Source organism: Scylla paramamosain, chromosome 19, assembly GCF_035594125.1.
Source record: "Scylla paramamosain isolate STU-SP2022 chromosome 19, ASM3559412v1, whole genome shotgun sequence".
NCBI classification, from domain to species: domain Eukaryota; kingdom Metazoa; phylum Arthropoda; class Malacostraca; order Decapoda; family Portunidae; genus Scylla; species Scylla paramamosain.
The window spans coordinates 7,404,097-7,430,428 of record NC_087169.1 but is presented as its reverse complement, the minus strand read 5'-3'; the positions used below and the strand labels follow the sequence as shown (position 1 = coordinate 7,430,428).

Here is a 26,332-nt window from a genome sequence, read left to right as displayed (position 1 = left end):
AAATTCATATATAATAATAAATCAAATATCAACACCCTTTAAAGTCTCAATACAAATAATCTTGGTAATCTCATTCTTCCTCACAAACCGAGTGAACCAAGTTCAAACTCCCTGGCGTCAACATCATTCAAACCCCTGGCGCCAACATCTCCCCACCGTAGGAGTACTTTTAATAACTCCTATCCTTACTCTCAACAACATGATCATATGGCATCAGGATGTATAAATACAAATGTCTCACTAAGAGACAACTCAACCTTCACCCTGGGAAGCAAATGATACAATAAAACAATAAACAATACCCAAAGGGACAATACTGATCATCAACCTAAATCTTCAATACATCTCAAACCCTCAAATCTCTCATATTCAGCCTCTGAGGAGGCTTTACAGTTCGTCCTGTTCTAGACACACAAGTTGACGACGGTGTCATGGAGTGAGCCTCATCAGAACCTTTAGCATATGCTGGGAAGGCATCTGTTTGTGGTAAGGGACTATGAGCTTCATCTGTTGTAGCCCCAAGTTATGCAGTTTTTGCACTGGCCTACCTTTGCAGTCTTAACTTTGACACTACGAATCATTTCATCCTTCCCAGGGAATAACTCAACAACCACTCCAAGGGACCATTGCAAACGAGGAGAATTATCTTCCCGAACCAGCTCAACAGATCCCTTCTCCAGTTTACATCTGGGTATGAAACCTCTAATGATAGGGGGTAAATTCAGTAAATAGTCAGACACCCACAAACTCCAATACCTATCAAGTTGTTGTTGTCTCAGGCTTTCTCGCTCACATAGGTCCTTATGTGATATTTCAGGAACCTGGCAAACACCTTTAAGCTCTCTATGAAATCCAGCAGTGCGCCCAATTAAAAAAAAAAAAAGGAGGTGGTGTTAAAGGGCTTACAGAATTAGGATCATCTGTGGCAAAAGTTAAGGGTCTGGAATTTACACATGCCTCAATTTCATGCTAGGTAGTCTCTAGCTCACATCTTGTTAAACATTTTATACCAAGAGTCTTTCTAAGAGCTAATTTAACAGATCGGACTAATCTTTCCCACCAACCTCCCCACCATGGAGCATGGGGTACAACAAACTTCCACTGGGGAGCAAGGGTGCCAAAGAACTGATGCATTTGTTTAGACATACTAATAAAAGTCTTGGCATTGTCAGAGTAAATAACTGATGAACGGCCTCTTCTGGCAGAAAACCTACGAAAGGCAAGTAAGCAATCATCATAAGACAGAGTTAGTCAATTCTTAAGTGTACTGCACGGACAACTCCACAAGTGAATAACAAAGTGTACCGCTTCTTGCATGGAAAATCAACACAAAACAGTGATCCAGCATAATCTACACCTGTCACAGTGAAAGGAGGAGCAGAGTTAATTCTTAGTCCTGGGAGAGGAGCTACAGGCTGACGGCAAGCTTGTGAGTGATGTCTACGACAAATCATACACTCTCTACAGACTACCCTAGCAAGCTTTCTTAATCCGACAATTAAGTAACAAGATTTTAATGTTGAAATTAAAGTGAAAACACCAGCGTGTTTCAGAAATACATGTTGGAAACTAATTAACAGCTTGGCAATGTGACCTGCAGGAATAATCATAACGTAATTCAGTCTGGTCCAGCCGACTCTTGCTTCTCAAAAGACCATTTTGATCCATAAAATGATTCAATTTCTTAATGTCAGAACTCTTAGGGAGTGACTTTCCAAGCATTAAGGCATTGATCTCTTGGCTGTACCTTTCTCTCTGAACACAAATTATTAACTTTGTCTTAGCTTGATCTAACTCTGTATAAGACAAGGTCCCAAAACATTTAACAGCATGAGGTTTACAATTGTTCACAAACCTTATTACCCAAGCTACACACTTAATAGCTTTTGTAAAATGACCCCAGCGGGCGTAGTCATTTCCTACTGATGGATGCTCGGACACTAAGCATGTCACTGGGCTGTCAGGGAATACCTCCTCTACAATGGGCAGTGCTGCTGGTACCTCATCCTGTTGCATGAAAGTAAAGTGTTCAGAGAGCCAAGCAGGACCATTCAGCCACGAGGTACAGGAAATTAGGTTTTCAACAAAGGTACCTCTGAAAATAAGGTCTGCTGGACTATCTTTACCAGGAATATGCTTCCACTGAACTGAGGGGATTAAACTCTGAATCTCAGTTATTCGCTAGAAAAGTCTTCCATCTATTAGGGTCTCCTTTTATCCATGACAATGCTACTTTAGAATCAGTCCAGCAGTATATTTGTACATCAGTTAAGTGTAGGGAAGTCTTCACAAATACAGATAGCCTAGCACACAGAAGAGCACCCATTAATTCCAACCTCGGCACCGACAGTTTCTTGATAGGTGCTACCCTTCCTTTGGCTACAACTAAGATTACCTTAAATGACCTGTCATTATCAGGAACTCTCAAGTAAACACAGGCACCATACCCCTTCTCGGAAGCATCTCCAAAGGCATGCAGTTCTACATTTTGTAGCTTGTTCCATACAAGTTCTGGAAAGTAACAACGATTAACTTGCCATGTGTTAAGAACTTTTATATTTTGAGCCCACTTCTGAAACCGGTGTTGCAATTCTGTAGGCAAGATCTAATTCCAAGAAAGTCCAAGTCTCCAAATATCTTGGAACATAATTTTTGCCATCATGATTACTGGGCATAGAAGGCCAAGAGGATCAAATAATTTACTGATGACACTGAGAACTGTTCTCTTTGTGGATGCTACCTCAAGATCCTTCAATTCTAAACAATCAAATGAAAAAATATCTCTAGTTAAACACCATTGTAAACCAAGAATCTTTGTCTCTGCATGCTTCCTGGGCTCTAAGTAGTCATTAAATCTGTCTGTTAAGGCACTGCAGTTCGAGCTCCACTTTCAAAGTGTCATACTGTTCTTGGATAGAACCGACCGTGCCTCATCAAACTTAGCAAAGGCTTCCTCTGCACAGTCAGCTCCTGACAACCAGACATCCACATATAGGATATCCTTTAGCTCTGCAGTAACTTCAGAATCAGGAAAGCTTTTAAGACGATGTTTAACAGTTGCGTTTAACATAAATGGGCAACTTTTATTGCCAAGTGAACTCTAGTAAATCTCATTATCCGAATGTTACCATTATAGTTCCAAAGAAATCTATGCACTTCCCTGTCTTCTTTCCTTACATTAATCTGGAGAAAAGCTTTAGTTATATCACCAGTTAAGGCAACCTTCCACCTCTACCAACTGTGGGTTAAGAGGGGGACCTACCTCAAGACAGTGATTTAATGAGACTCCATTATAGCTCACAGCAGATGCGTCAAAGACTGGTCTTACTTTACTTGTGGTGCTGACTTCCCTGACGACAGTATGACGAAGAAGGTAGAATGTGGGGTATGGGCTGTTCATCTCACCCTCAGGTACCTCTTCAATGATGCCTTCCCGTTCGTAACCCTCAAATACGGCATCATACTCCTCCTGAAGTTTAGGATTGTATTCAGATTTATGCATCAAACCTTTTTCTTGCAAGCCTTTCATTATTTTGGAGGCTACACTTATGCTCTGATTTCCAGGGAAGAGCAACCTCATATCTACCATCCTTAAACTTAACTGTCTCTGAAAAGGATTTTAACACAGGATGGTTGCTAACATCAGGATGTGCTTCCTTATTACAAATTCCCACTGACTCTAAATCCCAAAACTTATGTAACTCATTCTCATTGAAATTGTTAATGCATAAAATCTGAGACAACTTAACATTTCCCTTGGATGCCAAGGCACAAATCCCAGACAGGATCCAATCAAACACCATCTCTTGAGCCACTAGTCCCTAAACCTGCAAATTCTTGTTGGGGATTACAAATTTCCAAAAGGCATCAAGTCCTATCAAAATGTCAACATTTACCTTCCTGTCCTGCTCATACTCATCTGCTAACTGCACAGACTTAAAAAGCAGTAGGGTTTCAACTGGAACACAAGGGCGTAATAATGGAGAGCATATTGTGGGCACTTCAGCTGCAAGTAAACACACAACTTCATTATTAACATCCACTAAATTCAGGTCATAAATATTACACTGGGTAGATCTAGAATTCTTACTTCCCCCAAAGGCAGAATAGGGCATCTGTTCAGAAGATACCCATGTAGGCCTAACCTTCCTTACAAATTCACTCGACACAAGATCGATCTGCCCCGGAGTCGAACAACAAGGTAGCTTCACTGTACTTGCCATGCTTTCCATACACTTTGACTTTTGCTGTTGACAAGACACAACACCTTTGTTTAAAATATGAAGAATGAGAAGCACCAACTAGATCACCAGGCATAACATTGGTATCTCTCGTTTCACCTTCACTCTCCTTGGCCGGCTGACTAACAGCCCTGCCCTTAGATGAAACATTATCCTTTGAGCAGAGAAGGACATTATGGTTGTCTTTACACTTAGAGCACTTTGCCTTGCAACCTCTAGCTATGTGCCCCCTTTTTAAGCACTTAAAACACAGCTCAGCAGAACGAATATTTTCCAGTCGTTCTGTATGTGGAAGTTTGATAACTTTAAAGCACTTTTCACTGGAATGGGACTTATTACAAAATCCACACCCACCTGAATATGTCTCTGAGACTGTCTGAAGAGCAAATGCAGAACAAGGAGACTTCTTTCTTCTTTCCGACCCTCAAACTCCTGATGTGGATCATGAGGTCATCCTGCAGCTTCCTCAAGGCAGACACATAAGTCGTAGATCCTTGAGGCTTGAACGGCATGCTCAAGCCAAGAAGAGCTTGAATGTGGACTAAGATAATCCTCTCTGGCCTCCCATACCGCTCCTTCAACAGATTACGGGCCACAGCATAATTAACTGCAGTAAGTGACAAGCCTTGGATGACAGACTTGGCCTCACCTTCCAATAAGGCCTGCAGATAGGTGGACTTGCTGATGGCTGGTAGAGTAGAGTCGTCTACCATGGCCACGAACAAATCCCAGAATGATTGCCACTGGGTTAGTTCACCACTAAACTTCGGCAAGTCGAGCCGTGGAAGATTCACACTGGCACTAGTAGACACTGCGCTTGCACTTGCAGACTTATCTTCACTACTTCCCGACCTTTCATGGACGGCAGTCTTATCGCCAACAGTTCGCCAGCCTGCACCCGAACAGCTTTAACACCACTGCGAAAACTATCTGCTTTGTTTAGGTCTGCTTCCAACAACTCAAGGTCACTTATTGTCAGTTCATATTCTACTTGAACTCGGTCCAAGGTGTCTAGACGCTTATCTAAATCCGCTATAGCGTCTTTCAGCTGCACCCTGGACCCAGTTGGCAGTTCAAGGAAAGTTTGCAAAACCTTGGACGCTCTCGTACACCACCGTCGAGCAGCCGCCTGTCCTCTTTCAAGTTGCTCCTTCTCCGCCATCACGAGTAATCACCACAGCTTGCTGCATGTATACAGAAGTTCAGTTCGCTTGAGCACGTAAAGGCTGCTCCCGGGTCTGGGCACCACTGTTCCTCCTACACAAGTCCCATAGGAGGAGAAACCGGTGAAAATAACTCGCGAAGTGGAGCAACACATGGGGGCTATCAAACAGCTCGAGTCTCCTGGTGTACTGAGTTTAATAACAGCGATTAATGAGTTTAATAACCCAAACATCTGTTTCGCCTGCCGACGTGGCAAATCCGCAGGCAACAATGACGTGTCAGGCACAGCTTATTTGTGCACCGACCTATGAACAAACATATAATTTATACCCAAATTAATGTAAATTCATATATAATAATAAATCAAATATCAACACCCTTTAAAGTCTCTATACAAATAATCTTGGTAATCACATTCTTCCTCACAAACCGAGTGAACCAAGTTCAAACTCCTGGTGTCAACATCATTCAAACCCCTGGCGCCAACAACCTCTCTGCATTTCTGTACTCTGGGATATATTTTATCTGTTCCTGGTGTCTTCAAATTTTTTAGCCTATCTATCTTCTGTTCCACTATCTCCTAAGTTATGACAATTTCTGTCAGCTTCTCATTTTCATCTCCTCTAAACATCTGTTCACTATTTGGCATATCCTTCATGTTTTCCTGAGTGAAGACAGTTAAAACATACTCATTCAGAATATTACTAATCTTCTCTCGAGAACTAACCAACTGCCCATATGCTGCCTTTAATGAACCTATAGTTTCCTTATTCTTCGTCATATATGCCTGATAAAATCCCTTGGGATCCGTCTTTGCCTGGCTGGCTACCTGTAATTCATAATTGCTTTTAGCTCTCCTCGTTAACCTCTTGACTGTTCTAACTAATTGATTAATCACTAATTACTAAGAACAACCCTCTACAATATGCACCCCACTCTCCCACAAGACTCCCTGCCGGCTCTAAATCTCGCTTTCTCTGACGCGTCCTGCTCCCCTAGTGTCCGCGGTCCAGCTACTTTTTTCCTTTCTTTCCATCTTCCTTTTTTCTGGCTCTCTATATATTGCTACTTGTTTTTTTCTTTACTTCTTATTCTTTTTCTCTTTCTTTTCGCCCCTCATAGCAGTATATCCAAGTGATATGCGTACTAGGAAAATTTTTGCACCCCTGGGGAATGGTTGAGGCTGGGAAGAGTTTCAGAATCATATATAATAAAAGAATGTACCAAATCATATATAATAAATTATTAAATAGTTCATGATATACTTATTTTCCTGCATTATATTGAAAATGTTTGTTTTTGTTATTTTTATAACATTTAATTTTTTTTTTTCTGTTTTATGTAACCACGCCTTGATCTACATTAGTTACAGAATTTATGCAGAACCAGATCGCTCTTTTGGAGAAGAAAAGTCGCATGGTTTCACTGGTATGATTGGACAACTCCAGCGGGAAGAATCTGACCTGAGCACTATCGTGGCACCCACTCCAGGTCGCCTAAAGGCTGTCGACTACCTACGAACCTACCCATCCGATCCCCTGACCCTCACGTCTCTAAAACCCTCAGTGTTACCAGCACATCTGTCTCTTGTAAGGCCATTCGCAAGTAAGTATGTACAATCCTTCCTCAGGATTCCCCTAAGCGAAGGTGCCTCTGGCGTTTTGCCTCTGCTAGTTGGGGGGGACCTGAGAAGGTATTTTGCTGAATTTTCTTGGAATGACTACTGCTTCCATGTCAGAAACCCGTCTTTGTGTGCTGAACGTATAACAGAGGTGATAGTATCTGGGATGGAGGCGTACATTCCTCACTTTTTTTCTCGATCTAAATCTTCCAAACCTTGGTTTAACACAGCTTGTTCTCGTGCTATACATGATAGAGGGGTGACCCACAAAAGGTACTTAAGCCTTCCATCACCAGTATCTTAAACTCTTTATATTTCTGTCCGGAACCATGCCAAGTCTGTTCTCCAACTAGCCAAAAACTCCTTCATTATCAGAAAGTGTCAAAATCTTTCAAGATCTAACTTCCCTCGTGACTTCTGGCATCTAGCCAAAATATATCTCCAATAATTTTGCTTCATCTTCTTTCCCTCCTTTATTTCAACCAGATGGCACCACTGCTATCACAGTTATTTCTAAAGCTGAACTCTTCGCTCAAACCTTTGCTAAAAACTCTACCTTGGACGATTCTGGGCTTGTTCGTCCCTCTACTCCACCCTCTGTCTACTTCATGCTACCTATTATAATTCTTCGCAATGATGTTTTCCATGCGCTTGCTAGCCTAACCACTCGGAAGGCTTATGGACCTGATGGGGTCCTTCCTATTGTTCTCCGAAACTGTGCCTCCGTGCACCTTGCCTAGTCAAACTCTTTCAGCTCTGTCTGTCAACATCTAACTTTAATTCTTGCTGGGAATTTGCCTACATTCTGCCTGTTCTTAAAAAAAAGTGGCAATTCTAATGCTTTAATTTTTGGCTATCTAAAGCCATAATTTTTGGCTATCTAAAGACTATCTATCTATCCTCAACAGGAAGATTCTTAAACATCTATCACTTCATAACCCTCTATCTGATCGCCAGTATGGGTTCCGTCAAGGCTGCTCTACTGGTGATCTTCTGGCTTTCCTTACTGAGTCTTGGTTATCCTCTTTTAGATATTTTGGTGAAACTTTTGCTGTTGCCTTGGACATATCAAAAGCTTTTGATAAAGTCTGGCACAAAGCTTTGATTTCCAAATTATCCTCCTACGACTTCTATCCTTCTCTCTGTAACTTCATCTCAAGTTTCCTTTCTTACCGTTTTATTGCTGCTGTGGTAGACGGTCGCTGTTTTTCTCCTAAATTTTTTAACAGTGGTTTTCCTCATTGTTCTGTCCTGTCATCCACTCTCTTCTTATTATTCATTAATGATCTTCTAAACCAAACTTCTTGTCCTATCCACTCCTACGCTGAAAATGCACTTTTCCACGTCTTTTCATAGACGTCCAACCCTTCAGGAAGTAAACATTTCACGCAGGAAACCCACAGAACGCTTGAGTTCTGATCTTTCTAAAATTTCTGATTGGGGCAGAGCAACCTTGGTATTGTTCAATGCCTCAAAAACTCAGTTATCCATTTATCAACTCGACACAACCTTCCATACAACTATCCCTTCTTCTTCAATGACACTCAACTGTCCCGCTATTCTACACTGAACATCCTCGGTCTGTCCTTTATTTAACTGGAAACTTCACATCTCATCTCTAGCAAAAACAGTTTCTATGAAGTTAGGAGTTCTGAAACGTCTCCGCCAGTTTTTCTCATCCCCCGCCTCCCCCCAGCTGCTAACTCTGTACAAGTGCCTTATCCGTCCATGTAAGGAGTATGCTTCACATGTCTGGGAGGGTTTCACTCATACCGCTCTTCTAGACAAGGTGGAATCAAAAGCTTTTCGTCTCATCAACTCCTTTCCTCTAACTGACTGTCTTCAGCCTCTCTCTCATCGCTACAATGTTGCATCTCTAGCTGTTTTCTACCGTTATTTTCATGCTAACTGCTCTTCTGATCTTGCTAACTGCATGCCTCCCCTGCTTCCGAGGCCTTGCTGGACAAGACTTTCTTCTTTCTCTCACGCCTATTCTGTCCACCACTCTAACGCAAGAGTTAACCGGTATTCTCAATCATTAATTTCTTTTTCTGGTAAATTCTGGAACTGCTTGCTTGTGTTTTTCCACCTTCCAATGAATTGAATTCCTTTAAAAGAGAGGTTGCAAGACACTAATCCTTCAATTTTTGACTACCGCTTTGGACCCTTTTCTGGGACTGGCATCTCAGTGGGTATTTTGTTTTTTATTTGATTTTTGTTGCCCTTGGCCTGTGTCCCTCTTACATTAAAAAAAAAATGCATTTCCAAGAAGAAAATCTGTTTACCTTACCGTTAAAGTCACAATGATAGCCAAGGGTAATGATTTCTCTTGACATTAAGTATCCTGTTATTAAGCGGCTTTCCCCTCAATGTAGTGTAAAATCTTGATGTTCCAATTTCCCTTAATTTAAACCTGGAACACTCGTTTTTTTTTTTTTTTTTTTTTTTTTTTTTGCCTCATCTGGAAGAGTTCTGGCTCCATCCGTGAATTCCGAGGTGTTCACCGAGCTAAAAAATAATGTAAACCTAAAGTGCTCGGGTAAAGCCTGTCAGTTATATTTAGTATTTCATTGACCTAATTAAAATAATCAACATTTTGGTCATTGGTTGCCCTATTTGATGCAAAATCAAATTGATCTCACTTCGATTGAAAACACTCCTAATATCATCCTCACTCCGCCAAACCACACACAGTACCGCACAATCCCACAAGAAAAAAATAAAATAAATAATAATAATATTAATAACAATAAAAAAAAATAAACAAAATAAATAGAATAAAATAATTCGTCGTACTGACCTGCAAGATTATGATGGTCTCTCTAATGTTTTAGTTTCTATGAAAAAATACAGTGTCTAAGGTATATTCAACCAGATTTTAACTTCCATGATAAGGTTACCCTATGATTGCTTTCTTTGGTCGTTACCATAAACGAGACTGGATTGTAATGTTCTACAAAACCTGTTATACATGACTTTAGTCCATATGGAGGTGGAAAACCCGTTATATATATATATATATATATATATATATATATATATATATATATATATATATATATATATATATATATATATATATATATATATATATATATATATATATATATATAACTAATCAGATGAGGTGTGGCTTGGCGTTACGATGGCCACGATAATATGGAGTGTGACACTGTGGGGACTTCAGTGGTTGTGGAAGTGGGCAGTAAAGGGGACAGCCAGTGCAGAGTTTACAATCGCCCTCCTCTATGGTTCATCTGCCCTTTTGGAGAAACCTTCTCTTGAGCCGTCGGTCAATATCTCTGGACAGGTGAGCATATACTTTCACCAATTTAAAATTATTTTTTGTTTTGACTCTATAATTCCTGTGTTTAACTGCAGTAGTACATATCCAGTGATTGTCACCCGTACATTGACATTTCTCTGCAGATGCTGGTTGGATTTTGGTTGGTTTTCTGCCTGATTTTCTCTAGTGGCTACAAATCCTCACTCATCGCCCATCTTACAGTCTTGAGCACCTCTCAACCCCTAGACCGTTTTGAGGATTTACTTGAACGAGATGGGTGGCAATGGATAATAGAACCATGGCTATATAAAGGCGCTACACTGGAGTACTTTTCTAAACACACAGATCCTGTGGTCCAGCTGGTGCACAGGAAAATGAAGGTAAGTTTTCATTTAAAAGAGTTAACTGCAGGGTACAGAGTAAGAGAGATGTTAGGCAACACCAATCGTCACGGTAACCTAGAATTTCAGGAATACAGTCAGGTGCACCGCTGGCGCCATCATGTACTGTGCCGTCCTCCACTCTCCTTCAGGATGGTATTTATGGAAGTGATGGAACCACATGGTGTGTCTTCATTAGTAGTACATTTTGGTGTAAAAAATACAGACTCCGCTCGCTTCCGAAGGTACCGTTATCTCTCTCTCTCTCTCTCTCTCTCTCTCTCTCTCTCTCTCTCTCTCTCTCTCTCTCTCTCTCTCTCTCTCTCTCTCTCTCTCTCTCTCTCTCTCTCTCTCTCTCTCTCTCTCTCTCTCTCTCTCTCTCTCTCTCTCTCTCTCTCTCTCTCTCTCTCTCTATATATATATATATATATATATATATATATATATATATATATATATATATAATTAACGACATCTCTTCAGTTTCTCACTCTTCATTCCAAGATTTCAACATAGTTAAACGTTCTTTCCTGAAATTACGACAATCTTTCTATGATTCTCTCATTAAATTAAAATTCGATGACTCCATCATTATCACTAAACCAGAAAAGGGCTGTGGCACAGTTATGATTGAAAAAAAATAATAATAAATAAATAAAAAAAATTATCTCATGAAAATTGAAGATAAATTTTAAGTGATTCTTTCAAGTTTAAATTAATCAACGATATACCTTTCCATTACATTACTAAATCTGAAGATAAGCTAGCTAGATTTATGAGACAACTGAAGTTTATCACTAAAAATATTTTTAACCACTTTTTCACAAGTGGTTCGTCTCCAGGTATCAGTTACGGCCTTCCGAAAACTCACAAAGCCGACAACCCTATTAGGCTCATTCGTAGCACCATTAATACATTTAATTATGAATTAGCTAAATATTTCGTTGCTATACTAGAACTACTAACGTCAAATAAGTTTATCTTAAAAAATTCGTTAAAGAAATAAATAAATTAGAAGCTCATAATATTGTCAAAGCTAGTTTTGATATTAAGTCACTCTTCAGTAATATTCCCCTTGATGAAGTCATTCAAATAATCTGTCGTGAATAATTTAAGGACTATGACACTTACATTAATAAAAAAAATAAATAAAGAGATAAAATAAAAATAAAGAAATAAAGAAATAAAATATAAAGATTCCCCTTTCTTTTTTAACAATAAATTATATGTCCAACTTGACGGTGTGGCTATGGTTTCTTGCCTTAGCCTGACTCTTGCAAATATTTTTTTTTTTATGTCATCATGAAACCAAACGATTAAAAGAATGTCCTAGTGAATTTAAACCTGTTTTGCAGAAGATATCTTGATGACACCTTGATTTTATTTACACGCTCTCAACATACCCCTAAATTTCTAAGTTACTTAAACTCAAAACACTTTAATATTGAATTCACGTGTGACACGGAAAGCAATAGTTCTCTCTCATTTCTGGATGTAATTGTGACTTGTAACAACAACCAACTACACACTGCAGTTTGACGCAAACAAATTTTCACAGGTTTGGGGATTAATTATTTAACTTTCATCCCTCGATTTTTTTTTAAAGATTAGTGCTATAAAAGCCTTTTTATATCAATTTTACGCTATATGTTCTAGCCGTTTTGCTCTTGATCATGAGGTCAAATTGTCAAGGACAATTTTCCACAATAACAGCTTCCCGTTAAGCATCATCAATAACACTATATATATATATATATATATATATATATATATATATATATATATATATATATATATATATATATATATATATATATATATATATATATATATATATATATATATATATATATATATATATATATATATATATATGTCACGCATAATGTGGATAATTGCCTAATGTGAACATTAGGCAGTGAAATTGCCTAATCTTCATATTAGGCAATTTGTTTGCACGATGTTGACAATAGGCAACTTACTTGCTTAATGTCCACTTTAGGCATGATTTTCAAATTAGGCAAGGGTATTTTGCCTAATGTGAATTGAATGACAAACCAGTGTCTACAGTTTTGTTCGAATGTTGTTCGAAACTTTGGGTCTGTTATAGTTAGGTTAGGTTAGGTTAGGTTAGGTTAGGTTAGGTTAGGTTAGGTTAGGTTAGGTTAGGTTAGGTTAGGTTAGGTTAGGTTAGGTTATTATTAGAACAAAATTTACACCAGCTGACCTAAGTGGGATCAAACAGACCCTTATAAAGTCTGAAGAGGTTCCTGATATCTGCCTATCGATGAGAACAGCAACAGCAAGAGCCACTGGTGGGCAAGGTTATACAAAGTGTCAATGTACTACTCAATGTACATCAGGAAGGTGCAGCTGCCTAAGAAAAGAAATTAAATGCAACTCGCGCTGTCACCCAGGCAGATCATGCAAAAATTTGTGATTGGACTCAACTGAACCCTGAGATCGATTGACCTATTTTACTTATACTAATATTGCATTAATTAATTATGTTTTCCTTATTCACATTGGGCAAAATTGAACTGCATAATTTGAACAATAGGCATTTTTTGCCTAATGTTAACAATTTGTAAACTTTACGCAACCTACTTGCTTGATGTACACATTAGGCAATTTTCTGCCTAATGTTCACATTAGGCAATTGTCCACATTATGCGTAACATATATATATATATATATATTTTTTTTTTCAGAAAGCTAATTTAGTCAGCCTTCCTCTAATGACAAGCAAGAAATACTTAAAATTGCCTTACATATGTCCATTTTAGCCATAGTATTAGAAGGAGACTCACTACCATAATTAAAACGGTATCCTGACACCAAGTTCATATATATTTTTACCAACACGTTTATTATTGGCTTTTTCTTTAAATTCAAAGACAGTATTATTGGACTTACCTCTAACATCATTTAAGAATGTACTCGTTCGAATTGCAAGACTCGGTATACTGGAGAAACCAAGAGGAATCTAACACAGGCAAAATCAGTGAACTTAAAGATACTTCAAAACGTACAGAGAAGCAATTATCTCACCTCCTTTTTTTTCTAGCAATAAGAACACATTCGCACACATGATCCGTTTTCGGAGAAGGATTTTAGTATATTACATGAAGCTGAGGCACATACGTACATTAAAATATTAGAAAGCTATTTGCATGAAACACATGAAACCTAAATTAAATAACCAACTGTCATCATCACAATTATATATTTCATAAACTCTGCTCGGAACTTTAGGGATCCAGGTTTAAAACTAATCGAGTTCTCACACCACCCTTTTTCAGACCTCATAATATCACAAGGGAGAGCACACAAGATGTGTCCATAGTACTATACTTTTATTTTGCTTGATTTTTTTTTTTTGTCATGTATAAGCTGTCATATATATATATATATATATATATATATATATATATATATATATATATATATATATATATATATATATATATATATATATATATATATATATATATATATATATATATATATACCTTGGACGATTCCTCCCTCTCCTCCACCCTCTGACTACTTCATGCCACCTATTAAAATTCTTCGCAATGATGTTTTCCATGCCCTCGCTGGCCTAAACCCTCGGAAGGCTTATGGACCTGATGGGATCCCTCCTATTGTTCTCCGAAACTGTGCCTCCGTGATTGCACCTTGCCTAGTCAAACTCTTTCAGCTCTGTCTGTCAACATCTACCTTTCCTTCTTGCTGGAAGTTTGCCTACATTCAACCTCTTCCTAAAAAGGGTGACCGCTCTAATCCCTCAAACTACCGTCCTATTGCTTTAATTTCCTGCTTATCTAAAGATTTTGAATCTATTCTCAACAGGAAGATTCTTAAACATCTATCACTTCACAACCTTCTATCTGATCGCCAGTATGGCTTCCGTCAAGGCCGCTCTCCTGGTGATCTTCTGGCTTTCCTTACTGAGTCTTGGTCATCCTCTTTTAGAGATTTTGGTGAAACTTTTGCTGTTGCCTTGTACATATCAAAAGCCTTTGATAGAGTCTGGCACAAAGCTTTGATTTCCAAACTACAAACTACCCTCCTACGGTTTCTATCCTTCTCTCTGTAATTTCATCTCAAGTTTCCTTTCTGACCGTTCTATTGCTGCTGTGGTAGACGGTCACTGTTCTTCTCCTAAATCTATTAACAGTGGTGTTCCTCAGGGTTCTGTCCTGTCACCCACTCTCTTCTTATTATTCATTAATGATCTTCTAAACCAAACTTCTTGTCCTATCCACTCCTACGCTGATGATAACACCCTGCACTTTTCCACGTCTTTTCATAGACGTCCAACCCTTCAGGAGGTAAACATATCACGCAGGGAAGCCACAGAACGCCTGACTTCTGATCTTTCTAAAATTTCTGATTGGGGCAGAGCAAACTTGGTATTGTTCAATGACTCAGAAACTCAATTCCTCCATCTATCAACTCGACACAAACTTCCAGACAACTATCCCCTCTTTTTCAATGACACTCAACTGTCCCCCTCTTCTATAATGAACATCCTCAGTCTATCCTTTACTTATAATCTGAACTGGAAACCTCACATCTCATCTCTAGCTAAAACAGCTTCTATGAAGTTAGGTGTTCTGAGACGTCTCCGCCAGTTTTTCTCACCCCCCCCAGCTGCTAACTCTGTACAAGGCCCTTATCCGTCCATGTATGGAGTATGCTTCACATGTCTGGTTGGGTTCCATTCATACTGCTCTTCTAGACAGGGTGGAATCAAAAGCTTTTCGTCTCATTAATTCCTCTCCTCTAACTGACTGTCTTCAGCTTCTCTCTCACCGCCGCAGTGTTGCATATCTAGCTGTCTTCTACCGCTATTTTCATGCTAACTGCTCTTCTGATATTGCTAACTGCATGCCTCCTCTCCTTCCGCGGCCTCGCTGCACAAGACTTTCTTCTTTCTCTCACCCCTATTCTGTCCACCTGTCTAACGCAAGAGTTAACCAGTATTCTCAATCATTCATCCCTTTCTCTGGTAAACTCTGGAACTCCTTGCCTGCTTCTGTATTTCCACCTTCCTACGACTTGAATTCCTTCAAGAGGGAGGTTTCAAGACACTTATCCACCAATTTTTGACCACTGCTTTGACCCTTTTATGGGACTGGCATTTCAGTGGGCATTTTTTTTTATTAGATTTTTGTTGCCCTTGGCCAGTATCCTTCCTACATAAAAAAAAAAATATATATATATATATATATATATATATATATATATATATATATATATATATATATATATATATATATATATATATATATATATATATATATATATATATATATATATATATATATATATATATATATATATATATATATATATATATATATATATATATATATATATATATATATATATATATATATATATATATATATATATATATATATATATATATATATATATATATATATATATATATATATATATATATATATATATATATATATATATATATATATATATATATATATATGTATAGACAAAACACACACACACACACACACACACACACACCATGTGTAGTGTTGTGGTTAGCATGATCGGCTCTTAACACGATGACCTGGGTTTGAATATCAGGAGCGGAGAGGCAGATGGTCGAAGTTTAACATTCATAATTGTTCACCAACAGCAAGTAAGTAAACGCTTTAAGTCGAAGGGTTGTAACCTCGCTGTTCCGGTGTGTTAACCACTGAGGAACAGATACCCGTGACGCGAGACCAGTAGAAGGTATTGGTGAATAACGCACTGAGGATGTATTGAAATTAATTACCTAAATACAAGTGAATTTTCAGTTGTAGTTTCGTTGAAGTAATGTGTTCCTTAAGCGTATATTTTATTATTCCAGTAATCTGTAATAAATTTGAAATTAGGTGGATACTTTCATTCACCATCAATATATATGTCTGATTCATTATTGCCAAGTAAGGGAGTGAAAGATCTGTTCATGATAATCATCAACAGGTTATGGTGGCGGACAAGGCACTGCAGGAAGTCAGAAAGGGAGGCTTCACCTTAATCGACCACAAGAATTATATTAAAGTTGTGGTCGCGACTCGCTACACAGATTCTCGAGGGCAGACCCAATTTTACATCAGTAACAAAGGAATATCCATATTAGCTACATTTGGATGGGGACTAAGGTAAAGTTATAGCCATATGCGTTCATTGTTATTTCTCTCTCTCTCTCTCTCTCTCTCTCTCTCTCTCTCTCTCTCTCTCTCTCTCTCTCTCTCTCTCTCTCTCTCTCTCCTCTCTCTCTCTCTCTCTCTCTCTCTCTCTCTCGTGAGCCATTGAATAGCATTAAATAAGTCTTGCCACTGTAGGAAACCATAGATATGTCCATAAGTTTGACTATGGTCACTATTCTTGAACTGTATAATTGCATAATCTTGAACTGTATCATTGGGGGATGAGGCTTTGTCTCTAAGCAACAAACCTTCATCCCCGACGAGAAAAATGTCCGCTAAAACGTAGACGTTGGAGGGAGTGGGTGGAGTGCTTCAGAAAATAATAATAATAACAATAATAATGAATAAATAACAATAATAATAATGATAATAATAATAATAATAATAATAATAATAATAATAATAATAATAATAATAATAATAATAATAATAATAATAATAATTTCTGGATCATAACAAGTTTTTGATAATAGTGAAATGCTCGTCTCCATTACTGTCACCATCGCTCTGCTGCTGACACACTCCAAGTCACCCCTCGCGAGGATCAACTTGAGGCTATTCAATGGCGCATTCGTAGTGGCCAGAGGGGTTGTATTGTGCTTGGTTGAAGGCTGTTGCTGTGACGAGTCAAGTTGACTGCGATTATGAAGTCTTTCTTATGTTTCAGTGTGACGTAGTGAATGATGTGAGTGATATTTTCATCACTGTAAGAGTTATGAGCTATTATGATAATGAAGGGAGCTTAAGAATCCAAATTTCCTTGGTGACACCTGTGATTTGCGCCTAATAGTTACGGTTGTGCATCGCAGTGATTACTTGTTAGACTGTATGTATCAGTGACAATTCAACAGTTTGTTGGGATTTAATGTCTGGATATCTAGAATTTATGAAAAAAAATAAAGGGTGATATTATAAATTCAAATTGAACAATGCTACTAATATATTTATAAATCATTTCGCTATAAACGTCCAGAAAACTTAATAGAAACTGAATAAGACGCTTAAGTCTCAATAAGAAGTTTACAACGTTTCTAGGCGGAGGTGCCTCTGGCTTTTTGCCTCTGCTAGTTGGGAGGACCTGAGGAGGTATTTTGCTGATTTTTCTTCGAATGACTACTGCTTCCGTGTCAGAGACCCGTCTCTGTGTGCCGAGCGCATAACAGAGGTGACAGTGTCTTGCATGGAGGCGTACATTCCTCACTCTTTTTTTCTAGCCCTAAACCTTCCAAACCTTGGTTTAACACAACCTGTTCTTGTGCTATACAAGATAGAGAGGTGGCCCACAAAGGGTACTTAAGCCTTCCATCACCAAAATCTAAAGCATTTTATATTTCTGCCCGGAACTAAGCCAGGTCTGTTCCGGGCTTAAAACTCATTCATTTATAGAAAATGTCAAAATCTTTCAAGATCTTACTCGTCTCGTGACTTCTGGCATCTAGCCAAAAATACCTACAGCAACTTTGCTTCTTCTTTACTTCCTTTATTTCAACCAGGCTGGTTGGAATTCTTGTCCTATCCACTCGTACGCTGAGGATACCATCCTGCACTTTTGCACGTCTTTTCATAGACATCCAACCCTTCAGGAAGTAAACATTTCACTCAGGGAAGCCACAGAACGCCTTACTTCTGATCTTTCTAAATGTTCTGATTGGGGCAGAACAAACTTGGTATTGTTCATTACCTCAAAAACTCAATTCCTCCCTCTATATACTCGACACAACCTTCCTGACAAATATCCCCTCTTCTTCAATGACACTCAACTGTCCCCCTCTTCTACACTGAACATTATCGGCGTGTCCTTTACTTATAATCTAAACTGGAAACTTCACATCTTATCTCTAAAGCTGAACTCTTCGCTCAAACCTTTGTTATAAAACTTTACCACATCTATCTCTTTACCACATATATCTCTAAAGCTGAACTCTTCGCTCAAACCTTTGTTAAAAAAACTTTACCTTAGACGATTCTGGGCATGTTCCTCCCTCTCCTCCACCCTCTGACTATATCATGCTACCTATTGAAATTCTTCGCAATGATATTTTCCATGCCCTCGCTGGCCTTAATCATCGAAAAGCTTATGGACCTGATGAGGTCCCTCCTATTGTTCTCCGAAACTGTGCCTCCGTGCTTGCACCTTGTCTAGTCAAACACTTTCAACTCTGTCAACATCTACCTTTCCTTCTTGCTGGAAGTTTGTCTATATTCAACCTGTTCCAAAAAAAAAAAAGTCACCGTTCTAATCCTTCAAACTACCGTCCCATTGCTTTAATTTCCTGCCTCTCTAAAGTTTTTGAATATATCATCAACAATAAGATTCTTAAATATCTATCACTTCACAACCATCTATCTGATCGCCAGTATGGGTTCCGTCAAGGCCGCTCTACTGGTGATCTTCTGGCTTTCCTTTTCGAGTCATGGTCATCCTCTTTTAGGGATTTTCGTAATTTTTTTCCTGTTGCCTTGAACATATCAAAAGTTTTTGATAAAGTCTGGCACAAAGCTTTGATTCCCAAACTACCCTCCTACGGCTTCTATACTTCTCTCTGTAACTTCATCTCAAGTTTCCTTTCTGACCGTTCTATTGTTGCTATGGTAGATGGTCAATGTTCTTTTCCTAAATTTATTAACAGTGGTGTTCCTCAAGGTTCTCTCCTGTCACTCACGCTCTTATTATTATTCAATAATAACCTTCTAAACCAAACTTCTTGTCCTATCCACTCGTACGCTGAAGATACCATCCTGCACTTTTCCGCGTCTTTTCATAGACATCCAACCCTTCAGGAAGTAAACGTTTCACTCAGGGAAGCCACAGAACGCCTTACTTCTGATCTTTCTAAATTTTCTGATTGGGGCAGAACAAACTTGGTATTGTTCATTACCTCAAAAACTCAATTCCTCCCTCTATCTACTCGACACAACCTTCCTGACAAATATCCCCTCTTCTTCATTGACACTCAACTGTCCCCTCTTCTACACTGAACATCCTCGGCGTGTCCTTTACTTATAATCTGAACTGGAAACTTCACATTTTATCTCTAGCTAAAACAGCTCCTATGAAAGTAGCGTTCTAAGACATCTCAGCCAGTTTTTTTCATCCCCCCAGCTGCTAACTCTGTACAAGAGACTTATTTGTCCATGCATAGAGTGTGCTTCACATGTTTGGTGGGGTTCCACTCGTACCGCTCTTCTAGACAAGGTGGAATCAAAAGCTTTTTGTCTTATCAACTCTTCTCTTCTAACTGATTGTCTTCAGCTTCTCTTTCATCACCGCAATGTTGCATAGCTAGCTTTTACTGTCATTTTCATGCTAACTGCTCTCCTGATCTTGCAAACGGCATGCCTCTCCTGCTCCCTCGACCTCACTGAGCAAAAATTACTTCTTCCTCTCACCCCTATTCTGTCCACCTCCCTAATTGAAGAGTTAACCAGTATTCTCAAACTCAATCTCAATCTCAATCAATTTCTCTGGTAAACTCTGGAACTCCCTACCTGCTTCTGTATTTCCACCTGCCTAAGACTTGAATTTCTTCAAGAGGTAGGTTTTTGACTACTGCTTTAGACCCTTTTCTCGTACTGGCATCTCAGTGGGCTTTTTTTTTTTCATTTCATTAATGTTACCCTTGGCCAATGTCCCTCCTACGTAAAATAAATAAATAAATGAAAAAAAAAATAAGGTACAAGACGAGACGATGCTCAATATTCAGTATAGTGTGGCAAAATCTTACTTGTGAATATCACTTTAAGAAATTCATATAGACTATAAGACAGGCAATTGTGAGTAGATATATGATAACGAGTTTTAATGTTGAGCACATACTAAAATAATTTAGAAATGCAGAAAACCATTACCACTGGTCAGATGTTTGAAATAAATAAATGTTTGATTTTATAGGAACATATTAAATACCGGCAAACATTTAGCAAGCATTAAAGGTGCATGCTGTAATATATATATATATATATATATATATATATATATATATATATATATATATATATATATATATATATATATATATATATATATATATATATATATATATATATATATATATATATATATATATATATATATATATATATATATATATATATATATATATATATATATATATATATATATATATATATATATATATATATTCCCTTTCAGCATACACCTTTATTGTTATGACCACCGCCTTCAAGCCCTCACTTACAGCCTAACAGCTAGGGAGCGGCAATGCACAACAGCAATTCCCGGGGTCCGTCGTTTGTTGACGCGACAAGGCAGGCACACTCACTGAGGAAGACTCGACAGGCTATAATAAGGGAGGGTAACGAGACACAGGTTCACTTGGCACTCTGATCGTCATTTACTCCACAGAATCTCAGCCCTTAGCAGTACATCACCACACAGAGCAAAACACAGAACACAGTACAAACACACCGCACCGCAGAAGCCGGGCAAGTCCCTGTCTTTCGCTAATATCACTCCACAGTCTTCTATATCACAGACTACAGCTATCAGGTACATTATACGAGTCGTGAATCACACTGACAGCGAGGAAGCAGGTCGGGAATCACACAGTCACCTGGCTCTCGTAGCTGCCAAGTAAGGCGCGCACACGCGTACATTCACTTTTCTTTCAGCTCTGCTGGTAACGCGGCGGCGGTGGCCCGTATACATAAACATTTTTAACAGGCTAAAAATCATATAAGAGACCAATTTTATTTTTACTGCTAGAAGTTTCTTAAAAGTAATACATAATCACTTTTAAGACCTAAAAGACTTATAGCTGCTAGGAATAGGAATGGTGAGGGGTTCTCATAAGCGCCTAAAATTACTTTAAGCGGCAGGATGACAGCCCAACACCTCATTTTTCTGCAAAGGAGAGGCGTCCTACGAGAGTATAAAATGCTCAGCTGATCGAGAGAGTTTTGCCTGCCCTTGTTGACACCTTATATGTGACAGAACTTGTGAGGAATGCACTTAGAACTCGCACTTAGGACTCGCATCTTCAGATTTATTCTCTCTCTCTCTCTCTCTCTCTCTCTCTCTCTCTCTCTCTCTCTCTCTCTCTCTCTCTCTCTCTCTCTCTCTCTCTCTCTCTCTCTCTCTCTCTCTCTCTCTCTCATGGATACTATGAGACAAACACCTTATATAAGTTCCAGGATTCTCCACTATCATTAGTGTTATTGATGGTACACATATTAGAATTACTGCATTCAGAGATTTGGAGGCAGAATATATAAATAAGTCATGAAATAAAGCTAACTGTAGAATGCAATTCTAGCTCATGGTACCGAGATCCATTTTAAAATTGTGTTTTGGCAGTGTGTGTGTGTGTGTGTGTGTGTGTGTGTGTGTGTGTGTGTGTGTGTGTGTGTGTGTGTGTGTGTGTGTGTGTGTGTGTGTGTGTGTGTGTGTGTGTGTGTGTGTGTGTGTGTGTGTGTGTGTGTGTGTGTGTGTGTGTGTGTGTATGTGTGTGTGTGTGTGTATGTGTGTGTGTGTGTGTGTGTGTGTGTGTGTGTGTGTGTGTGTGTGTGTGTGTGTGTGTGAAACTAACTTAACACGTTACCACACTGTCCAAATAACTGGACTTTAATTTGTTTTTTTGCATTCAACTTAATAACCTCAAACAAATACCCCATAGTTCCTTACTGAGAGTAAATACAATTTAACAAATCCTTCTGAATTCAACCCAACTTAACCAAGTCATTTCACAGCCGCTTTTAGGGAGTGGAATTTAATACAGCTAATTGCATTCAGTCTACTTCAACCATCCCCACAGCTAGTTGCAGGGATAAGGAGAATTTTGAAAATCATTTTGCACTAAGCAGAAACTAGTATGTTATCCAATTGTCGTCCTAAAAGAGTTGTCTCTCTCTTTCCTTGGTTTGGCCAATCTGCCCCCACCATTGTTTTGTTGACATCCCCGGTGTGGGTTTGAGTCTGAACTCGCCTCATGTTCATAATTAAACTCAAAAAATGTCAATAATCCGCATTTTTTTTTTATATCGAAAAGTGAAATATAAATCAACATTAGGTACTTATTTTTATTGTTATAAAATTCAAGTACAAAAACGTAATGGTTAGGGTCTTTCATAATCGCTAAACATAGCACGTATAGCAAATTTAGATTTTACTTTTACTCCTAGTTCAAAGTGACTTAAGAAAACTTTTATAGTTTCTTGTATACACTTTAAGCATTTGCTTTTAGCTGGGAGTAAATTAAAAAGTCTTTTAGAGGGACCCAGTGTCGTACCAAATCTCTCACGGGTCCAGATTTCTCCCGTGTGACGCCAAGGCTTATGCGCACCACATCGAGGCGACAGCATCAAAACATCACCCAAGTATTTTATATATTTATTATTATTATTATTATTTATTTATTTATTCATTTAGGTTTTACTGACAAATTATTATTGTTTCATTGTATGTGGATATGTTAGGATAGGAATGGTGCAAGTAAACAAGAGTAGTGAGTCATAATAGAAACACCAAAATTTCCCTTTCCATTTGTCAAGCCATACCACCATGTTTTATATCTTTGTATTTTGCGTAGTATCAACATCACTTGGAATTGTTTTGACAAATTACTAATTCTCCATTGTATGTGAAATATTTTAAACATAACACATGGAGGTAGGACTTGATATATGGAAAGGGAAAAAATTTTGGTGCTCTGTTATTACTTACTACTCTTGTTTACTTGTTGAATTCCTATTTTGGAATATTCCATAAGCAATGAAACAATAGTAATTTGTCAGTAAAACTTCATAACGTTGCTGATAATGCATACAATATATAAAAAGGTGGTAGGACTTGACACTTGCACAAGGAGAAAGTTTTGGTGCTCTGTTATCAGTCAGTACTCTTGCTTGCTACATTCCTATTCTAACATATCCACATACAATGAAACAATAAATATTTGTCAATAAAATCTCAAAAAGTATTTGATAATGCGTAAAAATATATAAAACACCTGGGTGATGTTTTGATACTGTCGCCTCGATATGTTACACACGCGGTGTAGCGTCACCAGGGAGAAATTTGGACCCGGGGAGAGATTTGTCACGACACCGGAACGTTGCATTCTCTTTGCACTCCTGACAACCTAGCATGGGCATGAGGCACAAACAGGCGGTATTCTCTGCGCCTCTGCCACTACTCCGGTGACGTGACAGAGGCGAGTCAGGGAAACGGAGCAGCGTGGCCCTGCTTTCTTGCTAGGTACCTCTGCACTCGCTCTTCCGGCGATTACAACATCTTATATAAGCTCGGCTCCCCCGGGCAACCAGCGCCCTTTCATCCACGTGTGCACAGGCCTTTCTCAAGGTCACACATCTTGCAGTTAATGCAGTGTTGCAACAAACATATTCACTATTGTCAGCGTTGCCAACGATATATATATATATATATATATATATATATATATATATATATATATATATATATATATATATATATATATATATATATATATATATATATATATATATATATATATATATATTAATCCTTTATTTTTTTTTCCTATCCCCGATAATAGAATTTCAGCCAGCTTCTATAGTTTCTGTGAAATTATTTATTGAATTTGAGATGGTTTTAAGACTGAGACAGCTTGAAAGCCTCATCGGGTGTGAGCCACATGTTTTTTTTTTTTTTTTTTTTTCCCCGAGGTATGGAGCATTTTGATGGATCGGACCGGCTGCCGCATCCTGCCTTATCCCATACTAACTCATTTCAGTGAGTTGGCGTGTCACCTTCAAACCTTTTGTGAGACTTGCTATAATCGTGTAATTTAGTTTTTATAGCTCTTACGAGTAATTGGGTGAGAGGCTAAGTATTAGTTACATACCTTATATTTTAGTATCTTGTTCCAACTATCCACGGATGCCCATGATTCAGTTTGCTTTATTTTGCGAGAAATTAACGTGTAAGTTGTGTGTTGCTGGAACTGCTCGCCTAGGTGGACCTTGGCCTCGGGTTGCTACGTACTCGAGTGATAATGTTTTGTGTACAATCTAGGCAGTCAAAGCCTTAATGGAAACAATTAGTAAACGACAGATTAAATTCGTGTATGTGTCAGTGAAAAAAAAAAGTACAGGAAACACACCTATGCAATGGTTGTCAAGTGCGACTTCTTAAACATACATGTCAACTCACCAACTTCACAACAGCGGTGTTCCCATCACTCATGTGAATGTCCTTTTAGATTAATTGATATTTTTTTCTTCCAAGTGATGTCAAATTATGCTATGTTCCGTGATTTTTGCCCATTTATTCATTTATGTATTTGTATTTGTACGTGCATTTATGTACTGATAGCGGGGCTTCGTATTGTTATACGGACGATAACAATACGTTTAGCTGCTGCAGAAGTCCCGGGTGAAACATCCTTTCTCACGGAGATGCTGACACTCTGTAGAATACTCTATTGTCTGGATGTCTTCTGTCTGAGTACCTGCGTCTGTATTCTGCTGCTGCATTCTCATCACAGAATAATATTATGTCATGAATATCATCCGATCAATGCCATGTCCGAATACTCAATGTTACTGAATGTGAGTGTCATTTTCACCATAGGGAAAAAATACGCTTTGGGAGTCAGCTGATTGACAAGGCCTGTATCTTAGATGTCAAGACATGAGCTGTTGAGTGTTGAAGAAGTGCCAGTTGCAGTGAGTTGCCATACATGTTTAAAAAGTAGCACTTTATAAGCACTGTATAGTTATGTTACCAGTACAAATACACTGACAAATGCAGAAAATTAACATGTCACTTGCTGTTTCCTATAAGGCTTTGACTACGTTTTTTTTTTTTTTTTTTGTAGGAGGGAAACTGGCCAAGGGCAATAAAAATCCAATAAAAAAAAAAGTCCACTGAGATGCCAGTTCCAGAAAAAGGGTCCAAAGCGGTAGTCAAAAATTGAAGAATAATTTATTGAAACCCCCCTCTTGAATGAATTCAAGTCATAGGAAGGTGGAAATACGGAAGCAGACAGGGAGCTCCTGAGTTTACCAGAGAAAGGGATGAATTATTGAGAATACTGGTTAACTCTTGCATTAGAGAGCTGGACATAATAGGGGTTACATAAATTTACATCCCTCGTGAGGACCTTGCGGTCCTCACGAGGTGACCTGACCTAAGACTACTAAGGTGATATAAGAAGAAAAGGACAGAAAAGCAGAAGGCTCTTTCCCCACCCTCCACTCCCTCCGGCATAAGCCGTACAGGAAAAACACGTCGGAAAGAAATACCGTATGGGGTTAGAGAGAGAGAAAAAAAAAGGAAATTTTATAAGAAATAAAGAAAATAGATGAAGTGAGGTGCCCACATTTCCTGAGGGCAAGAAAGTTAATCACTAGCAAACAAACATTGTTAGCCACGGATTGCAAGCAAGATATTTATCAAGACGGCG

General features: G+C 38.4%; 1 protein-coding gene across 1 annotated transcript in view; it reads left to right on the top strand.

The window, feature by feature from the left end:
* Positions 1–5,557: 5,557 nt before the first annotated feature.
* The window catches only part of LOC135109460 (probable glutamate receptor), a 32,734-nt gene continuing 11,959 nt past the window's right edge, over positions 5,558–26,332 (top strand). Inside the window, exons 1-5 of the mRNA XM_064020839.1 lie at positions 5,558–5,682; positions 6,778–7,010; positions 10,149–10,336; positions 10,456–10,692; positions 16,699–16,877. Coding sequence (XP_063876909.1) covers positions 5,558–5,682; positions 6,778–7,010; positions 10,149–10,336; positions 10,456–10,692; positions 16,699–16,877 — 962 coding nt within the window. The remainder of the gene's footprint in view (positions 5,683–6,777; positions 7,011–10,148; positions 10,337–10,455; positions 10,693–16,698; positions 16,878–26,332) is intronic.